The 15,315-nt window shown below is 41.2% G+C and overlaps 1 protein-coding gene across 2 annotated transcripts; it reads right to left on the bottom strand.

Annotated features, from left to right (window-relative positions):
• Positions 1-1,128: 1,128 nt before the first annotated feature.
• LOC125507858 (transportin MOS14) lies at positions 1,129-15,160 on the bottom strand. 2 transcript variants are annotated; one of them, XM_048672382.1, is made up of 27 exons: positions 14,755-15,160; positions 13,854-13,931; positions 13,562-13,624; positions 11,931-11,978; positions 11,706-11,852; positions 10,778-10,909; positions 9,955-9,995; positions 9,708-9,799; positions 7,939-8,066; positions 7,368-7,443; positions 7,134-7,254; positions 6,969-7,068; positions 6,736-6,817; positions 6,557-6,639; positions 5,902-6,018; positions 5,696-5,747; positions 5,283-5,438; positions 4,113-4,236; positions 3,944-4,025; positions 3,788-3,876; positions 3,641-3,715; positions 3,483-3,537; positions 2,989-3,108; positions 2,821-2,913; positions 2,570-2,715; positions 1,972-2,149; positions 1,129-1,817 (listed from the first exon to the last, which is right to left on the bottom strand). In XM_048672382.1, exons 1-27 carry the CDS (start codon positions 14,881-14,883, stop codon positions 1,530-1,532), a joined length of 2,895 nt encoding a protein of 964 aa, XP_048528339.1. In that variant the 5' UTR covers positions 14,884-15,160; the 3' UTR covers positions 1,129-1,529. The 2 variants fall into 2 exon arrangements, with proteins under 2 accessions (XP_048528339.1, XP_048528345.1); XM_048672388.1 differs by having other exon boundaries at positions 7,134-7,248.
• Positions 15,161-15,315: the final 155 nt, after the last annotated feature.

Below are 15,315 nucleotides of genomic sequence, written 5' to 3'. Positions count from 1 at the left end.
TTGCTAAGGCGCAACGTCGTTGCACGTTTGTAGTCGGATCGTCAAAGTTGACTCCACCAAATCGATAGTTATCATCTGACTGAAAGATCGGGACACCCTCGCCTCTATCAGTTCCCGTATATGGAAATAATTCATAAACTGAACATTTATTAGAAATGTTGTCCATGGCTTGCTTAACTTCCTGGCTGCGGTTGATCTTTGTGTCAAGGGTGCAACGACTCATCTAGTTGGTTGAGATGTTACATCCTTTGAAGATGGTGAACCCATTTATTTGGATGAGACTGAAAACTAAAGGAACAATTATGTAATTGGATCATGTTGAAGAGAGATGCCCTGCTTCCAAAACATGATAGCAATATAGCTCCCACTAATTCTTCTGTCAGTCAAATCTTAGATTGGAAGAATTTGACAACCAGAAAGAATTCCCAAAGGCCTTTGTGTTCTTCATAGTCTAGCAAATTCCATTTGGAGCGAACGGATTTTTCAAATGTGTGCCCTCTCACAATGCTCAGATGTGCTGACGACATCCTGTCTGCGACGTCCAGTGTTCTTCCGGGCATGCCCAATGCACAACCCTAGGGTGATGCCTCGCGTGCCATGTAGGATCGGATGTCAGGAAAAGTAAGTTTGGATGGGGAAGCGGGATCCTCTACAAGAGGTGGATGCTTGAAAAAAAAAGTATGATCCGATGCATAAAGTTGAAAAAGTTGAAGTGAATAATAGAAATGCATGTGTAGTGAGAGACTATTTTCTACTCTTTGATGAGGCCCACTAGTACTAGTTTGCACTAGAAGGAAAAATCAATACAGATGCCTCAAACAACTTTTTGTTACGAGTCCATATGTTCGCTTGTGTCTTTTTGTTCAAACTTTTTCTATGCCACCGTATAACTTTAGTAAGTAGGAATAGGAAAGATGTAGCAGTTCTATAGAGAGCCGGTGAGTGATTTTCCCAGAAGATCGTGCAGAACCAGAAACCTCGATTAGCTAATATTGTGCCTTGGAACCACAGAGAGGCAGCTAATATTCTGCCTAGGAACCAAAGAGAGGCGATCATACATCAGTAGTTACCTTCATAGAAGTGACACATACTCCAGGCTCGCACAGAAAGCATAAGACAGCTTGAATGTGACATCAAGGACATACTTAATATTTGGCAGATGTTTACATAAAAAGAATTGGTGGCCACCTCAATTCACAAAGTTAAGCTGGCCAGCCATTACAAAATTCAGGACCAGGGCAGATCACAATCGGTGTGATCTCCTAGTTGAGTACGTATACCACTGATCTCTTCCAGATAATAATACAACACAATTTTCCTCCCACATACATAAATGCACGACGCATGTACAGAGACAAACACAAAATGAATGACAATGACTACTGGCTGACCTATCTATCCTCTAAAGAAATCTGAACAGTATGATCGATGCCGCAACTCAAACCGTATGAAAGGGGAAAATATTCAGATGGCGCACACCGACACCATCACGGGCTTTCAACTGGTCTTGTAAAGAAAACATCCAGTCATCATGAATGCCGCGGAGCAACCGTGAAGGCCAAGTCATGAGGCTGCAAAGCAGCTTGAACTATATCCTGCACCGCTTTGTTTCGTCTGCAAACCTCTGATATTTCAGCGAATCTATCCGTCAAGGAACCAAGACTAGATCCCGATGATGCATCGGATATAATTGTCAAGAATCTTGAGCGTTCTGAATCTGTTAGGGCTTGTGGGGGTATAAGGGCAATGCAATCCCTTGTCCAATTCAACATATTCCCACCAAAAGCTCTGCTAAGGGACAGCAGAACATATGAGACCTGCAAAGTTTCATACAGAAGGGATATAAAGTTCATTCTTCAATCATTTACTGTCAAGAGTAAGCATAACATAGTCTTTAGGGCATATCTTTGCTTAAAGCTCACAGGCAGGATTGTATATAAACAGCAACACTCTTGCTACCAATCAACATACCTCCTCCAAGCGACCAGACGGTAGCGCCCCTGTTAAGGAAGCAATCATTATTCTTGCAAGTGTTGCACCTCGCTGGAGTACAATTGTGTTTATTAGATCCCGGTACTTTTCCCCCTCGGGTGATTTCGCAAGATCAAAGGTGTCAGATAGGAAACACAGTATGGATTTGCAGGCCTCCCTATAACATATCACAAAAAATAAGGTAACAATTAGCCACCACGATATCAGATTGCATCATTAAACAAGGATAACAAGCATATGCAGCTCATATAACACAATTATGACTCAATTCTAGCATCTGATCTTTATTCTCCCCTGTTTTCAGAAATATAGGGCGTCTTAGGATGTGTGCAGTCAGCCTTTTAGAACTTTAGCCAATAGTTTGTGGAAAACAATATGGATTGACTACAAAAGTATACTCTCTCAATTTTTCAATGATTTCATATTACATTTTATCTATTTATTATAGCATATTGTGATTAGAGTCGTAGTCAAAATCTTGCATTGAGGCTGTATAAAATTAAATATGCCTTATATTTTTTAACAGAAGGATAAGAAACACAATAATTGTGGAAGTACTTAATCTTGGAGGCACTACCTATGTTGTATAGTTACACCAGCCATTGCACAATCAACCAATCTTGGAAAAATCTCTGTAGGTACAAATAGATCAGGACAGTAACGAATACATCTTGACGCAAGCAGAAAGCAATCATCAGCTATGTCGGGTCTAGCTGTAAAATCCTGCAATGTAGGGAATGAAATCCACTGAATTAGTTATCGCTTGCTTTATTAATATGTTACCATGAGCGGATCAGCAACACAAGGGGCTAAAGCAGGAATAGTTACTTGAATAGTTCTGAGCAGTTGTATTGTATGATTAAAGAGTGTCTGTATCAGACATGTAAGATAGCTCGCACAAGATGGATCAGACCCAAATATCTACACATAAAATGCTGTCAGAACAATCAAAATACAGCTAAAAATACATCACTAGACTTCTGAAATAGCAAGAACCTTAATAACTTCACTGGATAAGTAAAGGAAGCAAGATTGATTGTGTTGCTGATATAGTGTTTGGATTTCTAGAAGCATTGCACCAATGGTGATTCCCATGGACCTCCCACATGTCCTTACCTACAGCACAGAAAAGATAATAAACATAGTAAGCATGAAAGTTTGGCAAAGAATCCACATGTATATGTTGTGTTGAAGTGATATCATGATTCAGCTAGAAAAATACTTCAATGCTCTCCATAAAAGTGAAAACCGCAAATCTGAAGAGAAAGTAAGGCATGATTTGCAATATCATATTTATCATTTCTTAAACCTGGAAGTGTTACAGTCATACTAATCCCACCAAGGAAGAATCAGAACTCTCAAGAGTGAGACAGTATGTGGAAAAAGATAATTGTTCCGATTATGCCCTTCTGACGGGACTTGTATTCGATCTGAATGTAAATTGCATTCAAACAACAAGCAACATAAATAAATAAAATTAATTAACTTACAGCAAATTTGCAAGATCGGCATAGAGACTCCATGGTCCGTGTATCCCATGCCCGACTGCGCAAAAGAGTTTATTAGTAAAGTAGGGATGGATGAGATCTGCCATATATATGTACAAGTAGAAACTTCTCCCAGAATTCTGTCCGGTGCCCATACTCACTGATCAAAGATAATCTTCAGTGTGGACCAGTATCTATTGACAGCTTCAGCAACTACTTCTGGAAGTTTCACATTGCTGCAACAGTTTGGAGAATTTAATACAAAACCAAAACTTGGATGGGCAAAAAGATAAATGGGAGGTCACCACCTGAAAATGGTCGACAACCGGTCTATGTGAACGGTTAAATGCCGAGCAGGAACTTGTTGAAGAGCACTTTCACCTTGCTGGATTATTTCCTAGTTTTTCAAATAAAAAATTAGCAAGGATCATATCAACAGTTAACTATCAAAGATTGCTGCTCACCTGCAAGCTATTAATTATTGGCATGCAGATTAACTCCAGGGCTCTTCTAGCATGGTCTTGCGGAAGCGTCGTGATAACCACACTGATTTGAGTGGTGAATGAACAAGTAAGGTGACATGTTGAATGCAACCAAAATAGTAATAATAGCTAAGGGGAATTAATAAGGAACCTTAAGGCTTCAACCAAATGCAACGAGTCCTCTGAAGAAACTTTGTAACCACCAACTCCACTTATTGCAACATGATAGATCTGGAAAAGGCCATCCAATGAACCCGAGAACTTTCCCCTACAGTCTTATCACCAAAAAAAAGGAAATAAAATAACTATAAGCTGTCGACTCTTTATGCCAATAACAGAAATCTACCGTAAAATTCAAACAAGCATGGAAATATAAACAGATACTTCGTAAACTATTCGATGTCGTAATATATATCACAACTTCGTATATGTATATTACATATATGAGGGCAATAAAACAAAACGGAGCACCCTCCCAGCCTTCTCAGTCACGCCGTCTGCACTCTATTGCATCCGATCTGAAATGAACAGCCAAGATCTCTGTGTGGCAGGAGCTGGACAAACGTATGTACAACCAATTTGTATGCTAGACAGTACATCTGAAATTAACAGCCAAGATCTCTGTGTGGCAGGAGCCAAACAAACGTATGTACAACCAATTTGTATGCTAGACAGTACAATTAATGCTTAGCCAAAATTGCCCGTACGCTCTGGTCTCGGCAGCACCCCTGGTGAGCAAGCCTGAGGAAAGCTATTTACCCTGTTGTCATTCTAAGATTTGGAAAAGAACAGAACAACAAAAATATTTTTAGCAAAAAGAGACTATGCTTATGGTTCTTTTCTGGCAAGACCTAGGAATAAAGGCATTTGATCAAAAAAATGGGGGGAAACCTTGCATGGAGCTACAAAAATTGCGCACATCATGACCCGTTAGCACCTGATCATTTTTCACTTTGCCGTTTGCCAGTCTCAACCATAAGCTTTTTACAGTTTTCTCTCCCGCTTTATTAGTATATGTAAAGGGAACCTTTGGCCTTTTCTAAAAAGGAGGGACATGTAACATATATGAATTGGTTCTTGCCTCTTAGAAGAAAGATATTTTGTGGAACTTCAATCTTTAGGACTAGAAAAATCTTTGCACTTGATTTCAACGCAAACTTTTCATTTAGTCTAATCTCTTGAAAAAATATGTATGCCTCATGAGTTCCCATGTTTTTCCTACGGTGTAGCACAACTAACAGGAAGAAATGGGTAGGAAACAATAATCAATTTATTCCAGTCAGATAGGTCCATTAAAAAGAAGTGGATAATGAGGTAGTACCTTCACATATATACTTAAATGCCACAGAAGCAGCTGCAGCCGTATCCTCTGATGTACTCATGCCCTTGTTGAGAATATCAACCAAAGGTGGTAGGATGGGCAGTTCAGCTGGGGCAGCATCAATCCATTTTGAAAATGCTCCAATGGTTGAACAAACTGCAAGATTCAAGCGTATTTGAACTCCTGTCGTCGACATAATCAAGCTAGGAAAACTGAATCTCACAAAGTTTCTGCCCAACAACTGTGCCTAAAGAGCCCTAACTTATTATAAACCTAGCATCTGAACCAGACATCACAGGCAGTAAATAGCTACTGTCTACAATGTGATTCCCGAATACTAGTCACAGTATAAGATAAAACAAACACTGAGCTAAGAACAAGGACTTCTGAAATGCCAATTACACAAAACAAACCTGTTTGTAGCAACTGTTCTTGGTGAGGAAACCTTGGAAGCAGTGGCATAACCTTCAAAGGACAGCGTGACCACATTATGTTAACCAGACCTCATTAACGATGATTGTAATGTAAAGGCGCAGAAAAAAGTAACCATCCAGCAAAAAGATCTTACAACCCATCAGTTGACAATTTGACACTCAAGATAACAAGATGCCATTCATACCTGCGGTAATATTTCCTTCTCTTCAATCGAAAGCGATTTAGCAATGGCTTGTATACAGAAAAGGGCAGCCTCTAATGGTTGCCAATTCTGGTTCTGTTCGGCACCGCTTCCACATGCCTGAAAATCCAAAAGCATACCGCTTTGGTTACAGAAAACCAAACAAATTTCTTGGTGGGACTGGGAAGCTACAGGACTAATCATCAGCCAAAGATATGCCATCGTACACGAGAAGAGACTAATCTTATAAAATGAATAGACAAAAACTTACGATGGTATATCATACTAAGTACACAACATAAGCACAAACAAGAGGCAGATAAACAACTCAAATTAAGTTATTTGGTACAGTTTGCATAAATTGTAGTGCCTCAAATAAGAATTTAAATTGTATTACTAGCATGAGCAACAAAAGTAGTGATTGTGAAAAGGCCAGACAGGGAGTAGAGCTCAACACATTACACTTCACTGAACTTGCTACAGTATATTCCATAAAAATAATTTAATTCCAACAAAAAGAAACAGATGGATAAGTAGAAATTCACAGGCTAGACCATCAATAAGAACTATGAAACAAATAGTCCAATTTGACAAGTATAGATACTAGCACTGAGCAGTGGCTAGGGAAGAGAATTGTTGAGTGTGCAAACAGACTCGCCTGAATTAACTTCATGAAAAGTATTTTTAGCGTCGAGTCACCTCCAAGGACATCAGTTGCATCAAGTAGCACGTCACTAACCGCTGAAAAATGAATGGTTCTGTAATTATTTGGCAGTTGCATGACATAGATAATATGAACTGCAAGATTAACTCGGTCAAAAAAATCAGGAAGCATACCATATCTAGCATATCTGAAATCTCTCCGATCTTCCTCCGAGAAAGTGTGAAAGTCCTCAGGGTATTCAACTCGGGAACTAACCTGATTCAGTATCAAAACAGCATGAGATGAACAGGAAATCCCAACAAACAATATATGTAATGAATGATTAGTCGCACTCCATGTTTTTATTGCATGGCGCATCACAAAAATATGAGCATTATACTAAAAGGACCCCCCCCCTCAAACATACCAGAGACACAAGAACTTCAAACGGAGGACGGAATAGTTGCATTCTTCTATTTCTTTCAGCTTCAATCGACACCTCAGATCCACACGATGTATACGAATCCCTACAATTTGTAAGCACTGAATTGGTTGTTTCTCAAGTAAAACCAGTAATGTTTCAAAAAAATACCTCCCAGTTAGATTACGCTTAAGATGGTGCCAGAAATTAAACGTCATGGAGGATATGTCAAATTCTGAATGGGAAGTAACTTCCAGTAGTGCATTCACTATTTGCATGGCATCGCCTGAACCTTCAAAATAAATTGTAAGTGTAATTCTTAAATGGTCAGGATGATTTGGTTCATGTACAGCATGAAAAAACAGATCCATATTTTGATCATCGTCATCATCGATGAAGTGTTACCTGTTGCAATCAAGTCAACGTAGGAATCACCCATGTCTGCAAATAAACGAGCAATAGCTTTTACATCTTCTTCATCCTGGTAATAGAAAAAGAGTTATCAATGACAATGATGAAAAACACATGTGGATACACATTTTACCATGTAACAGTACAAGTGCTTATGTAAATCTAAGTATCCAACACTACACTAATAAATAATCCCTCTGTCCCATAATATAAGAACGTTTTTGACACTACACTAGTGTAAAAAGCATTCTTATATTATGGGACGGAGGGAGTAACAATCAAGGAGAAATCTGCAGATGGAGGAATCCGATGTGCTTGGTTTGAACCCAACTCAATCACACACAAAAAAAATTGGTAGCTAAGAAATTGGTGAATGCTTTGGCTAATCTTGGCAAGAAAATAAATTGGGAGTAGATACAGAAGCATGAGCATGCAAAAAAAATTATGACCACTCAAGCCAGAGCAAAAAATTTGGCATGACCAAATATTTGGTATGGTGGATCTGGGCACAAAACAAACACATTGATAGATCATTAATGCAGAGTATGGTAAACATGTTACATACCTTAGATGAGTCTTTCAGCTGCTCTTTGAGGCCCATAACATGAGGGATGAGAATTTGGATCAGCGGAAACTGTTCAGTGATGCCACAAGAATCTCGAGATACAGTAAAATGTATCAACTCAGAGGTAACTGGCAAGTTAGAGACGAGCGTATTATTAGCAAGCTGCTAACAAAATCCTGAGAACATAGGGTCTATCTTAGGTTTAACTGAATGCAGCCATTCACAATAACTATGGTGGGCTTGGTCAAGCATAGCTTATCCAATAAGCTAGGTTTGGGGACTTCTTTGCTTATAAGATCAGAAGGCCAGCTTACGCGACAAGCTGGAGAAGCTTTTTGGAACAATTTTGAGCTTACAAATTTACAAGGACAACGGTGTGAAGAAATATCTCCTTATACAAATCAAGAAAAAATTCACATTTCATAAACATATCTTCGAGCTGGTCCAATGAAACTCATCCATCATCAAGCGCCAGAGATAGGGGGACCCATCAGGACCATAAATTAGTTGACCCTAGCAATGTCGATAGATAGTATTGTCTGCAGTGAAGCAGCAGCAGAGCAGCATGTGAACCAAGATCTTGGCAACAACAGAAAGCATGTAGCCTCTGATCTAGACAATGATCAATGGGTGCAAAAGATGCACGACCATGTTCATATCCAACTGCTAATTGCAATCCTTAATCTTGATTGCACGGGCCAATTGGGAAAATGTAAGAAAGTGTCGCATTCAGGGGGGGCTGGCTTTTCCGTTTGGCTGGTTTTTAGAGGTCAGTAAATCTTGAGCTAGAAAATAAACATCTTGTTACTCAAAGAAGTTGCAGTTGAAACTTGATGTATCCAATCTACACTCTGCTGAGCTCCGCAGCTTCCACGATGAGCCAGCGGGCTTGATTAGGGCTTGGTAGCTCCACCGATGTGAGCGCACAGAGGTGGTGGTGCATAGCCTGGAGAAAGAGGGGGGAGAGTTGGAGGGGAAGCCTGCAAGAGGTCAGGGTTCGTGATGGTGTGGCTAAGTGAAAATGTCTGCAAGGAAGACACATTGTCCATCCTCATCTCTGTCAGCACCGCACTGCAGCAAAGATCACTGGCATTCAGACCCATAGTAGTATTGCAAAACAGCACCTATCTGAAACTAGCAACAATACTCGCCAAAGTTTCATTGACCTCTAGAGACCAGCACCAAAAATTAGTTTTTAGTGAAACTTGTCAAAACCTACACAAGCTCTCATCCAGCTCTGGAGACCTACACCAGAAATCTGTTTGTATGAAGAAACTTGTTGAAACCTAGTTAAGTGTTAATTGATTTTGCTTGTAACCAGAAACATGCGCTTGGCTTTGACTGGAACTTGTTGTAATATGGAGCCCCAAATTTGTACAAAACCACATCCCAATTCCATATGTGTTCCCTGGAAACTCACAGATTTTTAGTGACTTTGAGCAAAGATCCATAATTGATTTGCATCCTTCCTTTGAACTTGATTATCCATAAATTTAACATCACAAATAGCAAGAATTACCCAATACTATTGTCATTTGTCATGCATAGAAAAAACATGCCTAGAGCAGATGGTCGAAAAATTAACCAAACTCAATGTGTCAACTTTTCTATGTTGGTAGCAACTGAATAAGGTGAACAGTGGTACATCACTGTGGTAGCAAGAGCATAGCAGTAAGTGATTGACTGAGGTGGCAGATGAAGAAAAAATGAGAAACTGGCAAGAGATGAACTAAAATATGACAGGAACTATGTGCGCTAGCAAACAATACCATTTACAGCTGCCTCCAGAAATTGATCTGTGTTCAACGAAGAGAGTGCCGTATGGACCAAAGGATGTGAAGCAAGGGTAGCTGCGGTAATTCTGAGAAAAAATAAAAGAGAACTTCCATAAATTCATTAGACCATTACTGTTTGGCAGCAGTAGTATAGAAAGAATACAAAATATTAGATGTACCACAACAGTTAGATTCTCAAGGAATAAAGTATTACTATATCAAAATCGCAGAAGCAGCATACCCATGACAGAAACGAAGCCAAGAAGCAAAACCCTCCAAAACCTGCGAAAGGAAGAACCAGTATTAACTACCAAAATACTCCCACTCCCCTCATTGCATAACTATGTCTCGGAATTTCATATATGTAGTTCCGGTCTCTGGGTTCAGATAAGCATATTGAAGCATTAATATGGATAAAATGTCTGCCTGGCTGAAAAGAGATCCGTCTGAACTCTGAAGTTACAAGTGAGACTGCTCCCAGACTATCGGGAAAGGCGTGTACGGTGTAACAATCTAAGCTAGTTTGTAACACAATGAGAATATGTGCAAACATCAAAACTACTTTTGCTAGTACGTGGCAAGTGGATAGCACATTATAAACCAACCTTCTAATCGAACCCCTTATCTTAGTACAAGGGGCCATAACATAACCAGTGAAAAGAACTGCAACTAAAAAATACCTCTCAAGTATAGTACTTCCAAATGTACGTCATAATGGCCAAAAGAAAGGGAAGTAGCCCAGAGGACTCAGTTATGGAAGGATTTTGCGTATGCATGCAAGATATGAAACAACAGATAATGGGAATATTGGGTTTACTATTCAACTGTTCTGTATAGCTCAATTGAACGCTATTGGTTCTCATTGCCTTCTGTACCTGTTGAGTTATTTTAGCAAATGCTTTACCTAAAGCGCTACTTTTTTCAGTGGCTTTCCTTTTCTGCTTGGGGCAGGTGCGGGTGTGGACTTACTTATCACACCTATGAAGCAGGTTTCCTTAGCTACTTTAGCATGTAATGAGTTTGATTGTGCCATATGAAGCTATCTTTACGAGGAAGAAACTAACCTGTTCTTTTAGCTCGTCAAAACCCAAGCAAGCAGTCAATAGACTAAGAGCAACATTAGCTGATGAACAAAGGTCGTTCTCAAACTGATTGCGCCTTTCAGGACGAGCAGCTATTTTATAACTAGAAGTTTCCTGTCAAGATAGCATACAAATAGGTTACAATTTCACCAAGAAAAAGTATAATATACATTGAATGTGATATACAACAAGTCCTTCATTGATTATATTAGGACAATCTGGACACTTATTCATTGAGTGTGATAGTTCTGGACCATAAGATTTTGAGCATATGATGTACATCACTCTACTGAACTCGACACTACGCTATGGAAAACATATGGTTAAAATAATACCGTTGTATGATTTAAAACAAATCTGGTTCAAGATTTGGAAGCTCTAGGAAAATCATCAATGGTATCTATGAGTGTGATTCATCGATGATCTACTTTTTTATTGAAAATAGAAACATGACCATTGACAACCACCGACTACTAAGAGAAAACTTCTGCAAATGGTAAAGAGAGAAAAACAAAGTTTGTTGCTTCACCAACTTACCTTCTTTTCACAGAAATGAGAAGAAGCCAAAAATGCCCAATTTACATGGCATGCAATCATATGTTCAGCTTATTTGACTCAAGACTAACAGATTATTAAGTGCTTAAAAGAAGGCATGAAACTTCAATTTGCAAGGCATACAATCATATGTTCAGCTTATTTGACTCAAAATTAACAGATTATTAAGTGCTTAAAAGAATGCATGAAAGTTAATATGATATTGTAAAATGACCTAACAAATTACAAATGAAACTTCAGCTACGAATAGCTTTTATCCCTTTTCCTCTATATAAACAGAGGATATGAGGACTAATATTATTTGAGAGTCTGAGACTATGATAGGCAACCAAATGAAGCTAAATTTGTTATGTACCTGTGGCAAGATAATAAGCAGTTCAAGGAAACTTGGAATGAACTCTTGTTGAGATTTCATTTCATCGCCTAGCCAGTTCACGATGCCACCACCTCCCCAGTCCTCCACAGGTACATGCACAGCCAGAGCAGCAATTGCAATACAAATCTGAACATGGTAGAACAAGTGTTGTTGTCATTAGAATTTTGTCAGTATAAAATATGCTTGCTTAATTCAATCATCTACCTGTGTTCTAACTTTTGGTGGTCCTTTGTTAAATTTCTTTAGCAATCCCTGCAGATGGAAAACAATTAAACAAAAAAGGGACAACGCCCTTAGCAAGATCGACTGGAGCTTATAATTAGGGGAAGAGGTCCACTTGTCAACCCTCAACTTACCACTTAGTTTAAGACTCAACCCTCAACTCAAAAACCGGTTACTCCACAACCACTACCGTTCAAAACACACCCTTCACTCCATTTCACTGGTTTTTACCATTGGTTTGACCTGGTTTAGCTCCCGTAGACGCCAGCTCAATGTGTGATGTGGCGAGGATAGATATGGTCCCATCTGTCTCTCATGTGACTGAGCATTTTATCGAGCAGTTGGCGTGCAAGGTCTAAAGCTGCCGACAATGGTTAGCTGCGTCATCCGACCGCAGCGATCCAGGTGATCAGCTGACGCAGCGGTGCAGGTCTTCGTCGTCGACACGCGTGGAAACCCACACCGTGCTCGCCGCAAAGCACGCAGGGTGCGCGTCCAGGCCGAGCATCACGACGAGTGCATGCTCAGCCAACGAGTTCCTCCGCCTGCGCGTGCTCGTGGAGCGGGAGACGGCGCCTCCATGGTGTAGGCTAGGGGAGGCTCAGGGCCACGTAGGGGCATTGCCAGCGACGTCGCTGGCGGCAGCAGAGATAAACGGTGAGCATGAGGATGGCCACGGTGGTGCCTGCGGCGACAAGGACCTATGCGCAGAGGCCGAGCATAGGGGTGCGCCATAGCCAGGTGCTAATGAAGCCGACAGCAGCTGCTTGGGCTGCTGCCCATGGATGTGAATGTAGTGCAACTTCGATGCCCATGCCTCATTGATGCCCACGGATGTGGGCGCTGGTCGCTGCACATCGTCGTCTTGCTCACATCGGTTCAGCGACACGAGCAGTAGCTCGTTGTGGTCGCCCTGTACGCTGAGTACTCTCTGACGTCCTGTACGATGCAATTCCCTTATCGGCCGGTGCATTTGGCCGCTAGAAACAAGCAGGTACAAGCTAGCTAAGCTAAGCAAATAGGCTGGTGAATTGATTCTTTAGAGATAAACGCGTGCGCAACACAAGCAAGCTGCCCTAAGCAGCTTAATTGACACCGGGAAGGCCGCGAGGCAGCTACTTGCATGTTCATGGAGGCACACAAGCGGTGGGGAGCGACGAGCCGGGCAGCAGAGACAACATGGGCGAGTAGAGGGAGCATAGGGTTTGAGCGAGCAATTGGGGCACGATAGGAAGGGGAGTGCTCGAGCGCACAAAACGTGCTTGAGACTATGTCACGATGGAGATGTGTAAATGGGTATACTATAACATGTGGGACCAGACACTTTTTTAAGTAGTCAAGGTGACATGGCAAACGTTGATGAGGCAGTCAAGTTGGTGAAAACCAGTCTACTCAGCGAAAACCAGATTGAGGCAAGTGTAGGGTTGAGCTTAGAACTGTTTGGCAAGTTGGAGGTGTGAAGTAATCGGTTTTGAAGTTGAGGGTTGATCCTTAAACAAAGTGGTATGTTGAGGGTTGAAAAGTGGACTTAGAATTGATAGTAGTGCAAAGCAGAGTTACACAAATTATACTCTTTACTCTTATATTGAAAAACTTGAAAAGCTGATGCTTACATATAGAGAGTCTTGCAATGGTCGAAAAGCTTCTGACGGTAACTCCTCAAAATCCCTTTGCACCTAAAATGCAAGCATATTCAAGATAAATCATTAAGAGTTACACTAATTAACAAGTTTCTAGATAGTACTCCCTCCGTCCGGAAATACTTGTCATCAAAATGGATAAAAGAAGATGTATCAAGACATATTTTAGTTCTAGATACATTCTTTTTTATCCATTTTGATGACAAGAATTTTGGGACGGAGGAAGTAAGAAATAGCATAATGCATCTATGTATGCATGTTTCACCTTGCTTCTGAGAGTCTGAGAACAAAACATGAGAGTCTCTAAATTGCTGCTTTCGTCATGAAGTAAGCTGTCAGCTACCTGCATAATGAGAACAGAATGATTGGATGCCTTCGGGATAACCACCAACCACAAAATAAACAAGATGGCCCAGTGTAAAATAAAATACTTTGCACCATAATTAAAAACTGCCTCCAAATCTGAAATAAAACCCTGCATTTGCTAGGAAGACACTCTGTGTATACAATAAGAAAAACATAGTGACATGGTACAATGAAAATGAATTTTAGAGCGCATCAAACTTTTCATGGAATTTTCCTCAACTGATAAATACCACGGCAGTGAGTAGAAAAGATTGGATAGCCAGTCCCACAGCTAAAAATGCAACTTAAACTAACAGCAAAAACTGAACTTGCCCACATTCCCAGGGTTTACACATTCAACTTGCAGCAAAGTTCAGCACAGAACTAGAATTCAATCCTGCGTCATCTAAAGCAGTTCATATTCTAGCCACTGGCTAAAACCAAGCCTGATCTGCTCTACGTTTTCAAAACTCTAGTCTTGACACTACAATGAATACTAAAGCAGCTCTACATTAGCTGTCACACCCACAGGCCCAAATTGAAATCCAATAAAACGATCAGACACTGGAGAAGCAGAAGAAAAGCACGCTTCAGACAAAACAAATCTCAATACATCGCCTCCAACCACCACTCTAGAGCAATCACACAGCTGAACCACTCCAATATCTCGGAAATTCTGCGCCAGCCGGGCCAAATCCATACAAACACGCCCACATCCCACCCTCACCACACCGAATTCACCGCCTGAATATCTCTGTAGGCAAACGAACACGATTGGGGGACATGAATCGAATCGAGCCGGGGAGGAAGCCCGCGCGCACCTGCCACGCGTCGAGCGTGTGCTGAAACTTCTGCAGCCAGCGGTCGGCAGCGGCGCGGATGGTGTCGTCGGGGTGGTGGTACAGCGCCGCGAGCGCCTCCTTCACCGTCGCCGTGGCCTGCGCCTCCATGCCGGCGCCGAACCCTACCGCCTCCTCGACTGTGCCGCCGCTGGCGCGCTGCCGTGAGTAACCCTCGACGGTGGACGATTTCCGCGGCGTACTGGATCTGCAGCCGGCGATTCGGGGCGGGTAGGGTTTTTGGAGGAGGAGAAGAAATTTGAAACGGAGAAGGAGAGAGGGGCCTGCGCGAGTGTGCGGGATTCGATTCGATGGACGGGGGAGGGAGGGGGAGACGCGAGACGAGAGACAATTGTTTGAGATTTTCTTTTCTTTTCCGTTTTTGTTTCTGCGCCGATGACAATTGTTGTGAGCTGTACCTGTCTCCGTGCGCGTGTGATCTGATGACATTAATTAATTATTTTTAATTGATAGGGTGGCTCCCTGGTATGATATCCTTTGGAAAAAGGAAGGAAATGACTTTCTTGGCGACGCTTGCTGGCC

The sequence above is a fragment of the Triticum urartu genome, chromosome 1, assembly GCF_003073215.2.
Source record: "Triticum urartu cultivar G1812 chromosome 1, Tu2.1, whole genome shotgun sequence".
Taxonomy (NCBI): Eukaryota; Viridiplantae; Streptophyta; class Magnoliopsida; order Poales; family Poaceae; genus Triticum; species Triticum urartu.
The sequence above is the reverse complement of the archived record's forward strand: the minus strand, read 5'-3'. Positions and strand labels throughout refer to the sequence as shown.